We start from the raw sequence: 18,723 nt of genomic DNA on the forward strand, positions 1-18,723 counted from the left end.
TGAACTAGTAGCTAAAAATGGGAAAGAAATATTTTATTTATTTTTATTTTTATTTTTAGAGACAAGGTCTCAACTCTGTTGCCCAGGTTGGAGTACAGTGGCATAGTCATAGCTCACTGCAGTCTGAACTCTTCAGCTCAAGGGATCCTCCTGCCTGAGTAGCTAGGACTACAGATGTGTGCCATCATGATTGGCTAAATATTAACTTTTTTTTTATAGAGACAAGGTTTAGCTATGTTGCCCAGGATGGTCTTGAATTCCTGGCTTTAAGCTGTCTTCCTGCCTTGGCCTCCCAAATTGCTGGTATCAGAGCATGAGCTACCATGCCCAAGCAAGAAATATTGTCTACTGTGGCATGTGGACATCTTTGAGGGAAGTAGTACTTCAATCAAAATAAGCTCATTTGATTTTAAAAAGGCTTTTTTTTTTTTTTTTTTTTTTTTTTTTTTTGCAACGTGATGTTTAAAAGACTACATGTGTACTAGATTTTCTCTCAGTGTTGTTAGTTAGTTAATGGCAAAGCTGGGATTTTAGCCTGGATCCTTTAACTCCCATTTAAGGCTGTACTTCTATATCTACAGACTTTAGCTGGCTTAGGCCAAAGTTAAATTGACTGAGTCATTTTCAACATCCACATAACAAAAAGAAAAAAAGGTGTTTTGTTTTCAAAGGAAAATTAAGATATTACTATAAAGTTGAAGTTTTTGATGAAAAAAAGCATCAGATTGCTTGTATATATATTAATTTCTTTAAATCTTGCTATAAATTAGTGAATCACAATCCTCTCTTCTTCACCCCAACACATCTGAGGATGACCAAGTAAATAACTCTTTTGATTGCCTTGATTCTCACAGGCTGGGGAGAGGTGGAGAAACTCATCCTCTTGGACCATATTGCTTAGAAAAGTCTACAGGTGATCATAACATAATTTTCTTTGAGACTTCTATATAATATGTATCACTTAAATGTTCTATATACCTTTACTTAAAAATAAACCACCTTCATAGATGAAACAAAATGGCATTTATGTCCTGTATGGAGAAAGCAGAATAGTAAAACTGTTTGCAGAAGTTATGCAGGTGTTAATTGTATTTGTCATCGGAAATGATCACCTTTGTTTTCCTAATTTTGACAAGAAAGCACAGCTCAGCTGAGTGATATAAGCAAGATAGTCGGGTAGGAGATACCAGTCTTCATTCCCGAACAAAAAACAAGAACTAGGTATCTTTCCGTGAATGAAAGTAACCTTGGGATGGCTCAAATGTTTAAGTACAAATCTGCAACAACATAGTGGAGTGAACAAACAAACAAAAATCCAGAGGATAACTGCACAGAAAGGATAGCTGGGGAGACTGGCATACCTGAGACATCTGGAGATGGCTAGAAACAAAGAAAGGTGGGGGCTGTCAGTATCAGGTACATGGTGGGTGCTACCATAGTCACCACTGACCACAACATCAGTATCTTTTGCCATTGAGGTGATCAACAGCCATCACCACTGTGGATCCCTAGAGAGGAAGATGTGGTTGCATCCCCTACCCCCACCACCGCCACCAAGAAGGAGCTGCGTGTCCAAGATTGGGACCACCACCCTCCCAATCCTAACATGAGCCCCAGACTCTAGAGCTTCAACTGCCCCGTGCATGCCCACACACCAGACCTTGGCTCCATGACCACATATCCACATTCCAGATTCTGTCCCACTATGCACATTCTCACCTCAAACACAAGAGCCATCGTGGCTGTGGACTAGCCTCAATCCAAGCCTTGGAGCCCAGGTTGCTTTGCTATGAACATTGGCTCCATTGCCACTCTTTCAACATCTGTGCCTCTGACATCTGAACCATCATCACAATGTACTAGCCCACTCCTTGGACCCCAGAACCTTTGTAATTCCCTGTGTGCCCATGCCTCAGAAACAAGAACCACTGCCTTTATGGAATAATCTGTACCCTGGGCCCTGGAGCTGTGGTTTCTCTGTCTATGAAACTACTTCTACCACAGTGAGTCCATGCCCCAGACCCTGGAAACATTGTAGCTCTGTGTGTGCTGCTGCTTTGGATCTCAGCCCCCTGGCAGCTCCAAAAGCAGTCACATCTTGCACATTGTTACTAACATGGGAATGGGGGAACCTGCACTCTGGATATGGGTGCCACCTCAGCACTAGACCCTGGAGCCATGGTTCCTACACATGCCCATGCTCCAGAATCCAAATTGTTAGCTGTTTCATGGATGACTCATATGAGATACCATTGCTGTCACCACTGCAAATGCACCTGCAAGTTAGACCCAGTGCCAAGAGGGATTCCACTGGCCACAGCTTTCCTGGTAGGAGAAAAAGAGATCAGGAGGACTGACCCCACCAGTCTTCATGACTGGAACACCCAATAGCCCTTGCTACTGCGGTAGACAGTGGCTGCTGAGGATCCTTGTGATCTTTGGCAATGCTAACATCAGTTGATAGAGCTATACAGAGATTTTGCTGCTATGCATTTACTGGAGTCAGACGTGTCACACTGCACCCAGCTGTTGTCCTCACACCCACCTGAAGGAGAAGTTTTTTTCCTCACTGAAACCAGTATATGAAGTCAGAAGGAGGTGACTGCTTCATCAACTATGCAGACATTAATTCAAAGTAACAAGCAACATGAAAAGCCAAAGAAGCATACCACCACCAAAGAACATGATAATTTTGCAGGAACCCTAAAGAAATAGAAGATCTCCGAATATCTTGGCAGATAATTCAAAATGATTCTTTTAAGTAAAATACGAGAGAACACAGAGGGGCAATTCAACAAAATCAGGAAAACAATACAGAAATAAAATGAGAAGTTTAACAGAATGATTGAAATTATTAAGAAAAAAAGATAACTAAGATAACTAGGCAGAAATTCTGGAGCTGAATATAAACTGAAGAAAGTGAAAAATGCAACAGCATCAGCAGCAGAATTGATCAAGCAGAATAAAGAATCTGTGAACTCAAATACAGGTTATTTGAAAATATCTAGTCAGAGAAGGAAAAATAATGAAAAGGAGTGAAGAAAGCCTGTGCAATTTATGGGATATCCTCAAGAGAGCTAATGTTCACATTATAGCAATTAAGGAAGGAGAAGAGAGAAGGGGTAGAAAGTATTTTTAAAGATATAATGACTGAAAACATCACAAATCTGGGGAAGAGAGCTAATTGTTCACATTATAGCAATTAAGGAAGAAGAGAGAAGGGGTAGAAAGCATTTTTAAAGATATAATGACTGAAAACATCACAAATGTGGGGAGAGATACCACATTGAGGTAAAGGAGGGTCCAAGGTCTCCAGTCATTTTCAAACCAAAGACCATACTACAACATATTATCATCAAACTGTCAAAAATCACAGAGAGACTATTGAAAATAGCAAGAGAAAATCTTCACATACAAGGGAGCCCTCAGGAAGTTATCTGCACATTTCTAAGCAGAAACTTTGTAAGCCAGGAAAGTGTGGGATGATATATTCAAAGTGCTGGGGGGAAAAAAAACCCTACCAACCAAGAATACCCAACAAAACTGTCCTTCAGAAAGGGAGAAAGACGACTTTCCCAGACAAAATCTGAGAAAGTTCATCATCACTAACCTGCCTTACAAGAAATGGTAAAGAGAATTCTTCAGGCTGAAAAAAACAGAATGCTAATTAGGAACATGAAAACATATGAAAGTGTAAAACTCACTGGTGATAGTGAGGAAATAGTCAATTCAGAATACTCTAATAATGTAATGGTGGTATATAAATCACTTATGTTTTTATAATTAAAAGACAAAGCTATTAAAAATAGCTACAATAATTTGTCATAGGATGTACAATATGAAAAGATGTAAATTGTGATATCAAAAGCTAGAATAGGAATAAAAGTATAGAGATTTAGTATATGAAATTGAAGTTATTATCAGCTTGAAATAGACTCCTAATAACTATGAATTGTTCTCTTAAGCCTCATTGTAACCACAAAGCAAAAACCTATAGTAGATATACAAAAGATGAAGAGAAAGGAATCCAGGCATATAATTACAGAAAATCACCAGATCACAAAGGAAGACAGCAAGAGAGGAAGAAAGGAACAAAGAATCTGATTTTAAAAAAAAACAGGCCAGGTGTGGTGGCTCACGCTTGTAATCCCAGCACTTTGGGAGGCCGAGGTGGGTGGATCATGAGGTCAGGAGATCAAGACCATCCCGGCTCACACAGTGAAACCCCGTCTCTGCTAAAAATACAAAAAAATTAGCCGGTCGTGGTGGCAGGCGCCTGTAGTCCCAGCTACTCTGGAGGCTGAGGCAGGAGAATGGCGTGAACCTGGGAGGCAGAGCTTGCAGTGAGCAGAGATTGCGCCACTGCATTCCAGCCTGGGCAACAGAGCCAGACTCTGTCTAACAACAACAACAAAAAATTTAAAAGAAAAAAATTGTGAACACAAAGGCAATAATAAACCTTTACCTATCAACAATTGCCTTAGATATAAATGTATTAAATTATCCAATTTAAAAACATATTGTCAGTGAATGGATTTTTTTAACACCCAGCTAGCTATATGTGCCCTGTAAGAGGCTCACTTCAAGTATAAGGACACACACAGACTAAAAGTGAAAGAATAAAATGTGATATTCCATGCACATGGGAACCAAAAGAGAGCAGGGGTGGCTACATGTATATCAGAAAAAAATACACTTTAGGTCAAAACATGTAAAAAGAGACAAAAAGGTAAGTAGATATTGATAAAGACACCAGTTTGTTAAGAGGATAGTACATTATAAACGTATGTAACCAATATCAGAGAATCTAAATATAGCAAATATTAATCGATCTGAAGGAAGAAATAGACTGCAATACAATAATAGTAGGAGACTTTAATACCCCACTTTCAACAATGAATAAATCATCCAGACAGAAAATCAAAAGGAAGCATTGGGCTGGAACTATAGTTTATGCCAAATGGACCTAACAGACATATATAGAATATTCCATCCAACATCATAATATACATTGTTTCCAAGTGCATATGGAACATTCTTCAGGACTGATCATATGTTAGGCCCCAGAACAAATCTTAACCAACATGATTGAAATCATATCAAGTATTTTTTCCAACCAAAATGGTATGAAATGAGAAATAAGTAACAGGAGGAATTTTGGAAAATTCACAGATATGTGGAAATTAAGCAAAATGTTTCTGAAAAGCCAGACATTAAAAAACACCTACATTAAAAAAGTCATCTCAAACAACATTATACTTCAAGGAAGCAGAAAAAGAAGAACAAACTAATCCCAAAATTAGTACAAGAAGGAAATAAGATCAAAGCAGAAGATATTAGAAAAACAATAGAAAAGATCGATGAAAGCAAGAATTGATTTTTTGTAAAGATAAGCAGAATTAGCAAACCTTAGCTACAGTAAGAAATGAAAAAAGACCCAAATATATAACATCAGAAATGAAAAAGGAGACATTACAGCTGATACCACAGAAATATAATCGATCATAAGAGACTATTATGGAACATCTCTATGCCAACAAACTGCATAACCTATAAATGCATAAATTCCTAGGCACATACACTCTAACATGAATCATGAAGAAATAGAAAATTGGAACTAACCAATAGCAAATAAAGAGATGAAAACAGTAATAAAGACCCCCATCAAAGGAAAGCCCAGTACCCGATGACTTCACTGTACTCAAAAAAAATTTAAAGAGGAGGGAATACTTTCAAACTCATTTTATGAGGCCAGCATTACTCTGATACCAAACCGAGAAAAGGACACTATAAGAAAAAAACAAAAAACAGATTATAGGCCAATGTCCTTTGTGACTATCCTTGCCAAAATACTAACAAACTGAATTTAACTACACATTAAAAGGATCATTCACCACAGTCAAGTGGAATTTATTCCTGGGATGCATGGATGGTTCCACATATACAAATCAATAAATAGGATACACCACATTGATAGAATGAAGGACAAAAAACATATTCTTATCTCAATACATTTGCAGCAAAAGGATTTGACAGAATTCAGGCTTTCACCAAATTAGGTATTGAAGAAATGTACCTCTCTACCAATAAAGGCCATATATGATATGAATTGGGTTAACATTCAATTTAGTGGCAAAAACTTGAAACCTTTTCCTCTAAGACCATTTCAGTCTGCTTGGGCTGCTGTAAGAAAATACCTTAGACTCAGTAACGTATTATCAAAAGAATTTTTTTACAGTCTGGAGGCTGGGAAGTCCAAGACCAAGTTGTCAGCAGATTCAGTGTCAGGTGAGGACTTGTTCTTTGCCTCATGTTGGTGTTTTCTGCCTCTCATCTCACATGGTGGACAGGGAAAACAAGCTTCCTCAGGCCTTTTTTATAAGGGTATTAATCTCATGATAAAGGTGGAGCCTAATCACCTAATTGTCTCCAAAGGCCCAACCTCTTAAGGCCACCACTTGGGAATTGGGTTTTAACATATGAATTTTGAGGACACTGTTCAGATCATACCCCTATTCTGACCATTCTATTCAACATATACTGGAATTGCTAGACAGGTTTGTTAGGCGTAAAAATAAATAAGAGAGAAAAAGAAAGGAAAGAAAAGAAAGGAAGAAAAGAAAGACAAGAAAGAAAGGGAGAGAAGAAGAGGAAGGGAGGGAGGGAAGGAAGGAAGGAAGAAAAAGAAAAGAAGAGAAAGGGAGGAGGGAAAGGGGAAGAGAGAGGAAAGAAAAGAAAAAAGCATCCAAATCAGGGAAAGGAAGAAGTTAAATTTTCTTTGCAGATGACATCTTAGAGATAGAAAACTGTGAAGACCCCATCAAAACAATGTTAGAAATACATTAGTTAGAGTTTCAGGATATAAAATCAATCTACAAAGATCTGTATTATTTCTATACACTAATATTAAGCTGTCCAAAAGAAACCATCCTACTTAAAATGGTAAAATACTTAGGAATAAATTTAACCATGGTGGTGAAAGATCTGTACACCAACAACTAAACATTGATGAAAAAATGGAAAAAGAGACAAATGGAAAAACATCCTGTGTTCATGGATTGGAAGAATTGTTAAAATGTCCATACCACCCAAAGCAATCTACAAATTCCATATAATTATTATCAAAATTCCACTGGTATTTTCCATAGAAATGGGAAAAAAATTCTAAAATTTATGTAAAACCAAGCAAGACCCCACGAACCAAAGCAACCTTGAGCAAAAAGAACAAAGCTGGAGGCACCTTATTACCTGACTTCAAAATACATTAAGAAAACTATAATAATCAAAACAGCATGCTACTGGAATTAAAAGCACACATATACTTATGAAACGGAATAGAGAGCCTAGAAATAAATCCATGCATTTATGGCCAATTATTCTTTAACAAAGATGCTATGAGCACACAATGAGGAAGGGATAACCTTTTCAACAGTGTTGGGAAAATTGGTTATCTACATATCAAAGAATGAAATTGGACCCTTATCTTACCCCAAATTCACACATCAACTTGAGGTGATTGAAGACTTCAACATGAGACCTGAAACTGTAAAACTATTAGAGTAAAACAGCGAAAAAGCTTCTCGACATTGGTGTTGGCAAATGTTTTTTGGATATGCACTCCAAAGCACAGGCAACAAAAGCAAAAGTAGACAAATGAAATTGCATCAAACTAAAAAGATTTGACACAGCAAAAGAAACAGCAGAGTGAAGAGACAACCTATGAATCGGAGAAAATATTTGCAAACTATACATCTGAAAAGGGGGGATTTCCAAAGTACATATGGAAGTTAAACAACTCAATAGTAAGAAAACAAATAACCTGATTAAAAAATGGGCAAAGGGGCCAAGGAGGTGTAGGCTGGTGGATTGCTTGAGCTCAGGAATTTGAGACCAACTTGGGTAACATGTCAAAACCCCGTCTTTACAAAGAAATACAAAAATAGCCAGGCATGGTGGTATGCACCTGCAGTTCCAGCTACTCAGGAGACTGAGATGGGAAGATCACTTGAGCCCAGGAGGTTGAGGTTGCAGTGAGCCAAGATTGCGCCACTGCACTCCATCCTGGGTGACAGAGTGAGACCCTGAATCAAAAAAAAAAAAAAAAAAAAAAGTATACAAATGACCAAGACACAGCTGAGAAAGTGCTCAACATCACTAATCATCAGGGAAATACCCATTAGAACTACAGTGAGATACCATCTCCACCTATTAAAATGGGTATTACAAGAAAGACAAAGAATAACAAATGTTGGAGAGGATACAGATAAAAGGAAACTCTTGTACACTGTGGGAATGTAAATAAGCACAGATATTACAGAAAATGGTAAGGAGGTTTCTCTGGAAATTTAAAATAGAATTACCATATGACCCAATAATCCTACTTCTGAGTATATATCAAAAGGAAATTAAATCAGTATGTTGAATTGACACCTGCACTCTCATGTTGATACTCATTTACAGTGGCCAAAGTATGCAGTCAAACTGTGACCACTGACAGATGAATAGATAAGGAAAATGTAGTGTGTGTAGGTGTGGATGTCAGGAGGAATAAGTTCTGGAGATTGTCAGCATGGTGACTGTAGTTAATAATAACATACTGTATTGAGTCCCTGACTTATGATGGCTCAACTTACAATTTTTCAACTTTAAGTTGAGTTTATTGAGACATAATTGAATGCATTTCTTTTCTTTTTGTTTTGTTTTGAGATGGAGTCTTGCTTTGTCACCCAGGCTGGAGTCCAGTGGTACGATCTTGGCTCCCTGCAACCTCTACCTCCCAGGTTCAAGCAATTCTTCTGCCTCAGCCTCCCCAGTAGCTGGGATTACAGGCACCTGCCACCACACCTGGCTAGTTTTTATATTTTTAGTAGAGATGGGGTTTTGCCATGTTCTCCAGGCTGGTCTTGAACTCCTGACCTTAGGTGATCCACCTGCCTTGGCCTCCCAAAGTGCTGGGATTACAGGCATTAGCCACTGCGCCTGACCAATTCAATGCATTTTGACTTACGATATTTTCTATGTTCTTACCATAAAAAATGTTAAATGTTCCTACCATAGAAAAATTATATGAGGCAATGGATATGTTAATTAGCATGGTTTAATCTTATACAATGTGTACATATAGGACAGCATCATGTTAATATATAAATATGTATACCATAAATATGTAATATTTTTGTCATTTGAATCTTAATAAAGCTAAAAATGATTTTTAAAAAGCATGAATCCCAATGTTAAGCTTCCTTAGACAAATCTAAATACTACAAATATTGTTTGTTTCTAAAAGTTTTTTTATAGAATTCATATTAACTTTTAAAAATGCTTCTATCTTTTATTTTAGATTTATGGCATACGTATGCAGGCTTGTTACATGTATATATTCCATGATACTGAAGTTTGGGGTCTGATTGATCCCATCGTCCAGGTAGTGAGCATAATACACAAGTTAGCTTTTCAACCCTTACCCACTCCACTTCCTCTCCCCTCCATTAGTCCCCAGTGTCTATTGTTGCCATATTTATGTCTATGTTTAATATTTAGCCCCCACTTATAAGTGAGAACATGCAGTATTTGGTTTTCTGTTACTGTGATTAGCACTGTTTTTAAAAATAAATTTTCATAGTTGTAAAAAAAAAAATCACAACTCATGAAAATGTGTACTTTCGATGTAACATGCTTCTTGGATTCCAAAATGCACCTTTTTATCACATTTTAATGTTTCTAATAGTGAGATATACCTTATACAGTTATGTACAATTTCTTTTTTTGAGTCAGAGTCTTGCTGTGTTGCCCAGGGTGGAGTGCAGTGGTACAATCATGACTCACTGCAGCCTCAACCTCCTGTACTCAAGGGATTTTCTCAACTCAGCCTCCCTAGTATCTGGGACTACAGGTATGCACCACCATGCCTGGCTAATTTTTCTATTTTTTGTAGAAGCAGGTTTTTGCTGTGCTGCTTAGTCTAGTCTCAAACTCCTTAGCTCAAATGATCTGCTTGCCTCAGCCTACCGAAGTGCTGGTATTACAGGCGTGAGCCACTGTGCCTGGCCAGATGTATACAGTTAATATTATATTATTTTCCCACTTCAGGGAATTATGTTATGAAATTGATGGTATTTAAAATTTATGTCATCTTTAGCACTGAGGAAATGCAATATTCCAAATTTATGCATGTAAGCATCAGGATCGTTTAAAATAGCATATTGCATAATATTAAGATTGTCAGAAATATTTTTCATTTAATGTCTAGTGATATTTTAAAAATGTAATTCGTTCTGTTACAGCATTTTAAAATGTAAATTTGTGTGTATATTTGGCATTTAGGGGAATGATGTCAATGTAATGTAGATTTTTACACACTTTGTGTGTATATCCACAATGTGGGTTGTTTCCAGATTACTTCAAACATGTTAGTGTTTTGAAATGATGAAGATCAAGCTTTTCTCAACTAAAGAGGAATTCTTAGTAGTATCTGAAGGTCTAAACAAAATGCTAAAAATCCTGTAGAAATATCTTCCTGTAGCTCAATAAGTTGCTGGTTTATTGGCTATACATTTTTCTGTGTTTACGAAGCTTTAAAGATATTTTGCTTGTGTTAAAAAGAAATTGATTAATGAAAAATGCTGTCTCTAGAAGATATTTTTAATTTTTGTTAAACTGGTTTCTATTAGAACTAATGTCTTCAAGGATGCACATCAAAAAAAGAAGCATGAGACCCGGAATATGAAGCTTTAAATGTGGGCTGCTTTATTTTAGGTACAAATGCCAGTGGAAACTTTCAATTTTTATAATAATCATTATTGTTTTGTTAGGGCTCAGATTTAAAAGTTCCTTAGGTATTGTGTGGTCTGCCACTAATGATCTTCACAATAAGTCTAGCTGTTTTTATTTTGCAGAATATGAGGTTATACAGAAGGGCGTATATTGTGTTAGAGTAGGAATGCCTGTACTTGATTCTGGCTTGGTGGTAGTCGTCTTTTTGATTAATAAAGGTAGTTTTAATTTTTATCCTGTTTCTTTTCAAGGCCCATTATAGTGTTTGGCAGGCCCATCGCTAGCTCATTTGTGTGCATTAGGAAAATATTTTCCTTCCACTGAGCAGATGTAGATTTGCAATGGCAGGGTTTGGAGTACAAAACTCTTGTTGGATTTTACTTGCCCCTTCATCCAGGCCCATGTACAGTTTAGTTTGAAAACACTACATGGTTGCCTGGCTTCCTGAACAAAAGTGACACATGCACATACATACACATAATGCTCATTGAACAGTGAAATTGTTTCTTTAGCAAATAAATGTTTTGATTAGTTTAACATTTATTTACAGTATTTCCTTTTAAAAAATATGTCCTTATTTGTCAATGTTTGTTGTTACCCAAAGATTTTACAAACATATTTAAGACTATTTTACAGGCTATAACTTTCAAAATTCTTTCCATACAAGAGAAGAAGTTTGGTAGCGATAGAGTGCATAAATATTTCCCAATCTCTCCTTTTTTTTCTTTTTTTCTTTGGGGGGTGGGAGGATAGCTAATAAGAGAACAAGACTAAATTTGCCCATCCCTTGCATGAATTATTTTTAATTAATACTGAAAATTTCAGTTTAGGCAGTTGACACTAGGTTCTGCCAGAGTTCTAGGCAGAATTGCGTAAGATCTCAAGATGTGTTTACTCCATTTATTCTTCCTTTTTGGAACCCTTTTTAAGTTCCAATCTCAGATAGTCCTTGGACATCCTCAACTGTACCTTTTAATGTGGTTTATTTTCATGCCAGAATTCCTAGAGGTCACAACTGTATAGTTATTTTTTTGTTTCTGTTTGTTGTTTACTTCATGAATGTGTGCATATGTGTGTCTATATTGTGTGTGTACAACTTGATAGAGTATGTAAGTTATTAACATATGTCAATAAGGCTCATCTTAAAGACAGTGAACATTTTAAATGCGAGCTTGTTAACCCAAATGATCCTAATAGTATGAAATATTTTTGAGGGATGAATATGTTATTTAAGGTATATGTTATGCCGTTATAAGAAGGAGAACTCAACATAAATATACATAATTTATTTTTCTCTCATTTAACTGTCAAGAATTAGATACACTTTACAGGATTTAGCAGAGACCTTTTGGCTTTGCTGTTCCTTAGGATGCTGCCCTTGCCTGCATTGTTGAGAGTCACTGGCACTTCATTTCATTTCCATATTCAGTCATTTTTAATGGCAAACCCAATCATTGATAATGGCCAGACCTAGAAGTTGTGCACATAATTTTGGCTCACATTCTGTTTTCAAGGACTTTGTTGTATAGTCAGACCTAACTGCAAGTAAGGCTGGGAAAAATAAGGTCTCTAAGCTGAGCTGCTGAGGGCTCAGCTGAAACCCAAGGAACTCTATTATCCAAAAAGTATAGGAGGATGGACATTAGGGGAAAACAAGAAGTCTATTCAGTTTGCCTCTTTGGCTACCCAAATGTCCATGTACCTCTTTCTCGTTCATAAAACATACCATCTTCTCAAGGATGATAACCCAAAGTCACATTCATTGGGTAAAGTCCTCTGTATCAGGTTTGTATGTGATTCATCTTGATGTGGTAACCAATGAACTAATAAACAAGTTTCCTAATTTTCTTGACCTCTTGCTTGTATGATGGTATAGGAACAAGGAAAATTCCCACTGGGAAAAAAAAGAATGGGTCATATATGATAGTTCCTATTCCTTACAATAATACACTTCTTGCTCTGGCAGTGGAGTAAGGTCTTGCTAGGACCTTAATTTTGCTTTCTGAGATAAGCTCCCTTGTCTTTTGTCTTTCATTGTCCCTGACCTTGCTCTTTGGGAATTACTCTTTGTCCATGATTCTTTGTGACTGTGTCTAACATGGGTGTTAGTGTACTCTTATTGGAGACACCACTGCATTTTCACCCTGCTTTCTCTTGGTGCGGATTTGGTTCCCAGGGACAGTCTCTGTTAGGCCTATGGTGGTATTTTGCTAGTCGAGTTCCCTCCGAAATGTAGGTTTCCATTCTCTTTTCTTCCTGTCAGTTATATGTGAAAATATCACAGCCAAAGATCTCATTTGGTCATAGTTGTTAAACCTACACACTTATTAATTTACTAGTTATATTCCTCGGACTATCCACCTCTCCCTCAATTTGATAACTGCCTTAGTGTAATGGCTACCCTACACATGCTCTAACAAAGCTTTAAAGTAAGCTGAAGTTTAAGAAGTTGAACAGCAAGTAATATAATAACCTGTCAGAACAGAATTGATCACTCTTTAAGGAAGACCACAAAATCCACACATTCAACAACATAATATTCATAGTACCATTAATATGTATATTTATATAAAACCTACTAGATGTGTGTATGTGCATAGGTGTGTATTCAACTATTAGGCATGCAAAGAAGCAGAGAAAAATCATTAATGGAAACTGACCTGGAAATGATAGTGATCATGAAATTAGTAGGCAAAGAGCTTAAAATATCTATTGTAAATATGCTCAAGGACTTAAGAGGAAAATGTGAACATAATGAAATAAATCGAACATATAAAGAACCATTGAACTTTCAAAAGCTAAAAATATCTGAAATGAAAACGACTTCAGCTAACAAGAGAATAGACATTCAGAAGAAGTGGTTAATAAAAATCACTGCTGACTTCTCACTAGAAGGTATGTAAGCCAGAAAAATGGAATGATATATTTAAAGTGCTGAAAGGTGGGGAAAAAAATCAGTCTAAAATTCTCTGCCCAGTGAAATATTTTAAAAAACAGACACAAAATGACATTTCCAGATAAGTAAAAATAGAAGTTGTCAGTATACATGCACTAAAGAAATTTTAAAAGATCTTCAGGCTGAAGGAAAATCATACTGGGTAAAAACTGAGATTTACATAAAGGAAAAAAGAAATGTTAAGAAACGGTAAATATGTGGGTCTGAAATATGTAGATTTTAAATCACACATTTCCACATAACTCGTGAATGAAGAAGTCACAAGAAACTTAAAATGTTTTGAACTGAATAATACTAGAAACATGACATATCAGAATTTGAGGGATGCAGGTACTAAATTACTGAAGTAGTGCTGTATGGCTGCACATGTTTATATTAGGAAAGGAGAATAGTGTAGTCTGTGATCTAAGTCTCCTACTTAAGAAACAATAAAAATAATACTAAATTAAACCCAAAGCAAATAGAAGGAAAAGATGATAAAGTTTGGATATTCACAGATTATAAAACATAAAAACAATGGAGAGAATTACAAACTGCTAGCAAATTATTTAGGAAAATACTAACAGCAGGAAGAAGGAAAAATATCACTATAGGTGTTCCGGCATTGTAGAATAATTGGGGAATACAAACCATTCTCTGTATTCCCAGGCTCTTTATCTGTGTATCAAGTAACTATGAATGGAAATAGTCAAGAAAAATATAAAATAATACAATAAAAAATAAGAATTAAAAAGAGTATAACAATTGTTTGTATTAGGTATTATAAGCAATATTTACATTGTATTAGATATAAGCAATCTAGAAATCAAAGTATACAATAGAGTATATGTAGCTTATATGCACATGCACGTCATTTTATATAAGGGACTTGACCATTTCCACAGATTTTGGTATCCTCAGGGGATCGTGGAACCAATCCTCCATGGATACTAAGGGATCACTGTATAATGAACAACTACATGCCAATAAATTCAACAATTTAAGCTACATAGGCTAATTGACCAAACTGACACAATGAGAAATAGAAAACCTGAAAAACCTTACGTTAAAAAGAAAAATTAATAATTATAAACTTTCCCACATAGAAAACTTGTGACCCAGATGGCTTCACTGATTAATTTTATTGAAACTCAAGGAATAATCATTCCAGTCCTACATAAACTCCTTCAGAAAATCAAGGAGGAAGGAATACTTCTCATTTTATGAGGGTAGCATTAGCTTGATTCCAAAACCAAATATGACAAGAAAACAGCAGATCCATATCTTCTTTGACTATAGATGCAAAGAGAAATCCTAAATGAAGTAGCAAATAGGGTCTAGCAAACTGTAAAAATCCATCATGACCAAATGAGTTCATACCAGGAGGTCAAAACAAAGATGTAAGTTTGTGATGCCGACAAGTAATTAGTACCAAGAGAAATTACATTCAAAACCACTTAAGTTTAAATAGCTTGTACTTATTTCTTTTAGCAAGCTTAAGTGGTGGCTGAAAGCAAGCAAGGATGGGAATTGAAGTCATAATGCTACCTTTCTGGGGAATGAGTGATCTCTCACTGACCAGTTGGTCTCCACTCACCAATGTCTTTGATCTTTACTAGAGACAAGGACCCCACATTATGGTCAGCATGTGGTGGTCTGTGATCAGTTTTGCATACTCTAGAAAGATTCAGGGAGTCAATGGCAGACCAGGCTTTTATATGCTAACTGGGGAGTTGGGACACTCTGAATATGCTGGTGCATTAGTTATATGCTAATTGGTTACACTGTAAGTTATGTAAACCATTAACATTGATTATATAAGTTGTTTACATAAAATGTTTGACTTTGGGGTATAACATGTTGATCTTGTTTGAGCAAGTTAGCCATATATTTATCTGTAACATCTTAATTATTAACAATCTTACTTTTTTTAGAAAAACATGTTTTCTAGGAAGGAAACATTTTTGTTTACCACTTATAAGCATAGCAAACATGTTTTATTCCTCCTATTAAAATGTAGGATAAGTTACCCTCTACAGAAAATTTATTTCAGGCCGGGCTTGCTGGCTCATGCCTGTAATCCAAGCGCTGTGGGGGCCGAGGCGGGTAGATCACTTGAGGACAGGAGTTGAAGCCCAGCTTAGCCAATGTAGTGAAACCCTGTGCCTACTAAAAATACAAACAATTAGCTGGGTGTGGTGGTACATGCCTGTAATCTCAGCTAATCAGGAGGCTGAGGCACAAGAATCACTTGAACCTGGGAGGTGGAGGTTGCAGTGAGGAGAGATCGCACCACTATACTCCAGCCTGGGCGACAGACCAAAACTCTGTCTCAAAAAAAAAAAAAAGAAAATTTATTTCATATATCACAAAGCGTCCGATGTGATTTGGTTTACTTAAATTTAATCTGGTATTGCTATTTTTCTATATGAGTATAATTTAGTGTAGTATATGAACATAACAATGATTTTTATAATCCTAACTTGAGTATCAGAATATCTTTACCAGAAGTACAATAATATGAGTTCTATGACATTTTTTTCTGTTATATTTCATTATTCACTAATCATCAATATTATAGCCAAACCAAATTGCATATTATAGGGGAATTTTCCTACTGGAGCAATACTTAATGTTTAAGATCATCTTTGATTGCCCTATGCTTACTTCTAGGCCATACTTCTGCAAGTCCTATCAACTTTAAAATGAACCTTGAATCTGTCCTTTTATCTACATATCTTTGTCTCCCCTCCCCTTCCCAGTCAAAGACATTTTTATATTCAGTGTTTTAGAATAGGCTATATTTAGTGTTACAAATTAGCGTCCTAATCTCAGTGGTTTCACACAGCAGAGGTGTACTGCGGCTTACATAAAGTCCAGTGTGATCTAGGCTATTCTCCTCCTCCATTTTGTAGCTATATTATCTGCACTCGTGGTTTTGAAGATCCTCAGGTGACCTGGAAATGACAATGTCACTTTTGCTTACAGCCCATTTGGTCAGAACTAGTCAAATGGCTCCAACGTAAATGCATAAGTCTGGGAAGTGTAGGGTGGCACGTGAAATATTTGGAGATCACAATGATCTGTACCACACCCAGATTATTATAGGTAACATCTTAGTTGTTTTCTTTACTTTCTTTCATTTCCTACTACAGTGCTTTCTCCACCTAGTAGCCAAAGTTCTTGGGGGAAAAAAAAAAGATTGTTACCTCCTTGCCAGTAGTTTCCACTTTGTTTTAAAATCCAAACATTTTATCCTCACCTGTGCAAAATACTACATGCTAGGGCACTTGCCTTCTCTAATTTCATGATTGGCATTTAGTGTTGCTAACTGTTATCTATGAATAGTGTATTTTGAATAGGCATTTTATTTTGTCCACAGTTATGAAAATGTGATTTTTAAGTGTCAAATTTATGAAACCACAGTAATGACTATAAACAATACATAATAATACCAAGAGAAATCGTCAATCATATGGTGTCTTTAATCACATTGTATGCAATTAGAATCCTTAAAAACAGCAGCCTTTCAGAAACATTGATATAATGTAAGATCCTGTTATAGATAATAATTGTGTTCTGTTTATCTGACAGCAAATGATCTCTTAGAATAAATATTTTCTCCGATTAAAGATTATTTGAAAGATATTCCATTATGGTCCAGTGCATTTTAAAAAATTAATAAACTATTTTTTAGAGCAGTTTTAGGTTCACAGCAAAACTGAGTGGGAAATACAAAGAGTTCCCACATATTCCCTGTTCCCACATACTACAAACGCACAACCTTTCCCACTGTTAATATCCCACACCAGAGTGGTGTATTTGTTACAATTGATGAACCTACATTAACACGTCATTGTCACCCAGAGGTCATTATTTACATTAGTCTTCACTCTTGGTGTTCTACAGTCAGTGGGTTTTGACAATAAATGAATTTTTAGATAAGTTTTTTATAAAGTTTATATGTTGTCATTAAGTCATTGTTGCCCTACAGTTATATCTTCATTTTCTGTCAGGTTTTTTTTTTTTTTTTTGTGGCAATCTGCATCTCCTAATTAAATATCACACACATATACCACCCATAATCCCCAATAATTTTTCTCTAGCTGTAGTGCTCTTGCCAAATGACAGAGGTACTAGGAGGAGCTAGGAATCAACCCTTATTTTTAAATATGCATGAAAGAAAGGCTTTATATAAATTCTTTGTGATCTCTAGGTTGTGAATCCTAGGAATCAGATTTTTAATGAACTGTTTATCTTAACAAATATTTTAAGGTCTATATATTTGGTATGCTTATTTGAAATGTAGCAGAGCATTTATATTTTTTATAATTTTTGATGGTTTTTAAAAAATGATTTAAGTAGTTAGCTAATAATGATGCCTATTTTAGCAAATAAAAATTACTTATAGTAAAATTGAATATGCTGCAGTTTATTACATGGACTTAGATTTAGCACCATTCAAATGGATTGTCTGGTACTTGACATCTACTTACATGTAAGTTTTATGTAACAGTTTTTACATGGTGTTTGCATTGTCATTCACGTTTCCTTTTCTTTGCTGATTTATCCCTGTTTAAGACCTTCTGCATTGATAAAGAATTGAGTAGCAGAGGAATTATCCTACTACAGGGTATGTAATATTTAATGAAAACGGGTATTTGTGGGGTGGAAAGGTAAGAAAATTAAATCTTTTTCTTTGATAAGAAGTCAATCTGCCATTTTGTCTTCCTGTAATTACATGTTGTAGAAAGGAAATTTGCTTTTATTATGGGAGTTAAGGAATTATTAAGCAGTGTCTGTGAAACTTGATTGCTTTTGTACTTTGAGTAACAGCATTTGTTTTGTTCACAGTAACTGTAGTACTGAATGGAAGTGGCTTGTAGACAGAGCACGAGTTGGCAGCCGATGGACTTGGCTTCAAGCCCAGATTTCAGACCTAGAATGCAAAATCCAACAACTAACAGACATTCACAGGCAAATTCGTGCCTCCAAGGTATTGTCTGTCTATGTTC

General features: G+C 36.0%; 1 protein-coding gene across 6 annotated transcripts in view; it reads left to right on the plus strand.

The window, feature by feature from the left end:
• Positions 1 to 18,723, plus strand: part of KANSL1L (KAT8 regulatory NSL complex subunit 1 like) — a 139,078-nt gene that overhangs the window by 23,946 nt on the left and 96,409 nt on the right. For all 6 annotated transcript variants that reach the window (XM_050751405.1, XM_050751407.1, XM_050751410.1 and 3 more), the window contains exon 3: positions 18,563 to 18,704. In XM_050751405.1, the coding sequence (XP_050607362.1) occupies positions 18,563 to 18,704 (142 nt within the window). The remainder of the gene's footprint in view (positions 1 to 18,562; positions 18,705 to 18,723) is intronic.

This window comes from Macaca thibetana, chromosome 12 (assembly GCF_024542745.1).
Source record: "Macaca thibetana thibetana isolate TM-01 chromosome 12, ASM2454274v1, whole genome shotgun sequence".
In the NCBI taxonomy this organism is placed as follows: Eukaryota; Metazoa; Chordata; class Mammalia; order Primates; family Cercopithecidae; genus Macaca; species Macaca thibetana.